The sequence below is a fragment of the Terrapene carolina genome, unplaced genomic scaffold (genome assembly GCF_002925995.2).
Source record: "Terrapene carolina triunguis isolate 2854851 unplaced genomic scaffold, T_m_triunguis-2.0 Scaffold25169, whole genome shotgun sequence".
NCBI lineage: Eukaryota > Metazoa > Chordata > Testudines > Emydidae > Terrapene > Terrapene triunguis.
This window is the reverse complement of record NW_020689520.1, coordinates 1-1806: the sequence shown is the minus strand read 5'-3', so window position 1 is coordinate 1806 and position 1806 is coordinate 1. Positions and strand designations below refer to the sequence as shown.

At 45.5% G+C, this 1806-nt stretch overlaps 1 protein-coding gene across 1 annotated transcript; it reads right to left on the bottom strand.

Annotated features, from left to right (window-relative positions):
• Nucleotides 1-393: 393 nt before the first annotated feature.
• LOC112121584 (olfactory receptor 14A16-like) lies at nt 394-1306 on the bottom strand (the record flags this gene model as incomplete). The annotated part of the gene is made up of 1 exon (XM_024220529.3): nt 394-1306. A coding segment is annotated over exon 1 (913 nt), but the record flags the coding sequence as incomplete, so codon positions are not given.
• Nucleotides 1307-1806: the final 500 nt, after the last annotated feature.

Sequence of the window (1806 nt, the reverse complement as noted above, 5' to 3'; positions counted from 1 at the left end):
GTTCCAATTAAGCCACTCCCTGATTTATACACACAAGCAAGACAACTCCCATCATTTTTTTCAGTGGCCATGGAACAGGCGCTAGTGGGCAAGCAGTGTAACGGGTATTGTTTTGGCACAGAATGAAAGTCTGATTCCTCTCGTGCACACAATTTACACCCATTTACTCCACAACTGGACCAGATTTTCTACTGGTGTAAATCACCCCAGCGGCAGTGACATCAGCTGAGTTAATCTAGATTTGCATTGGTGCAACTAGGGCAAAATCAGACGTGTTTGTGTGCAATCTGTGTGGTTATGAAAATAACTGACATTATTGAATACCTAAAGGTACTACATAAGCAAACTTTAATTAGAGAAAGACAGAAAATTAATTCTTGGTGAATTACCTACATTCAGTCAGTCTCCTCAGGGCAGCTTTCATCTCCTTGTTCCTCATGCTGTAGATAATTGGATTCACAATTGGTGGCAATACGGAATAAAGAACAGCCACCACAAGATCCAGAGCTGATGGTGAGTTGGAGGTGGGTTTCAGATAGGCAAAGGAGGCAGTGCAAACAAACAAGGAGACCACAGTGAGGTGAGGAAGGCAGGTGGAGAAGGCTTTATGTCGTCCCTGCTCAGAGGGGATTCTGAGCACTGATTTGAATAGCTGAACATATGACACAATCATAAAAACAAAGCAGCCTAAGACTAAACACACACCAAATGCAAGAACCCAACCTTCACTCAGATAGGAGTCAGAGCAGGTGAGCTTCAGTAGCTGGGGGATTTCACAGAAGAACTGATCCACCATGTTGCCGCCACAGAAGGTCAATGCAAAGGTGTTCCCGGTGTGTAGTACAGAGTTGAGAATCCCACTGATCCAGGCACCAGCTGCCATTTGGACACAAGCTTTGCTGTTCATCATTGTGTCATAGTGCAGTGGTTGGCAGATGGCAACATATCGGTCATACGCCATGACACTGAGAAGGGAAAAATCCGCTGTCACAAAGAAGACTAGGAAAAAGACTTGGGCAACACATCCAGTATAGGAAATGGACCTGGTGTTCATGAGGGAGTTGGCCATGGATTTGGGGACGGTGACAGAGATGGAGCAAACGTCTAGGATGGACAGATTCATCAGGAAGAAGTACATGGGGGTGTGAAGGTGGTGGTCGAAGGCGATGGCCATGAAGATAAGAAGGTTCCCCACCAGGGCAGCCAAGTACATCACTAGAAACCCCGCAAAGTGCCAAATCTGGAGCTCCCGAACATCAGAGAATCCCAGGAGAAGTAACTCGGTCATGGTGGTTTGGTTGGACATTTTCTTTCTCAGGACATCGTGTGATGGTTGCAGAGGGAGGGACAAGAGCAAGGGCCAGGATTAGATCAGTAAAATAACTCTCCTTTTGTGAAAACCACCTGAATTTCCTTGAGTCAGACCCTTAGCTTCTGAAGATTGATGTAATATGGGAATGAGAATGGGGGAAACAGTCCCACTGATTCCAATGGAGTTACTCCTGATTTACACTGGGGTGAGAGAAAGTAGAATCAGCTCAATGGACTCCAGTGCAGTTACTCCTAATTTACACCTGGGTGATGGAGAGGAGAATTAGGAAAAATTGCTTTTGAGGTATTTGTATACTTCTGTTACCCAGAGGTGGGCGAACAATGTATAATGGTGTATAAATGTTAATACTCTCAGTTTACAGAGGGGAATCGGGGGTCTGGCTGGCCTGATTCTGGTGTCAGGGGCACTGCTGTGAATGTGGGGTAATTTCACTGCATGCCATGGAATTATTCCCCATTTATACTGCTCTAAAT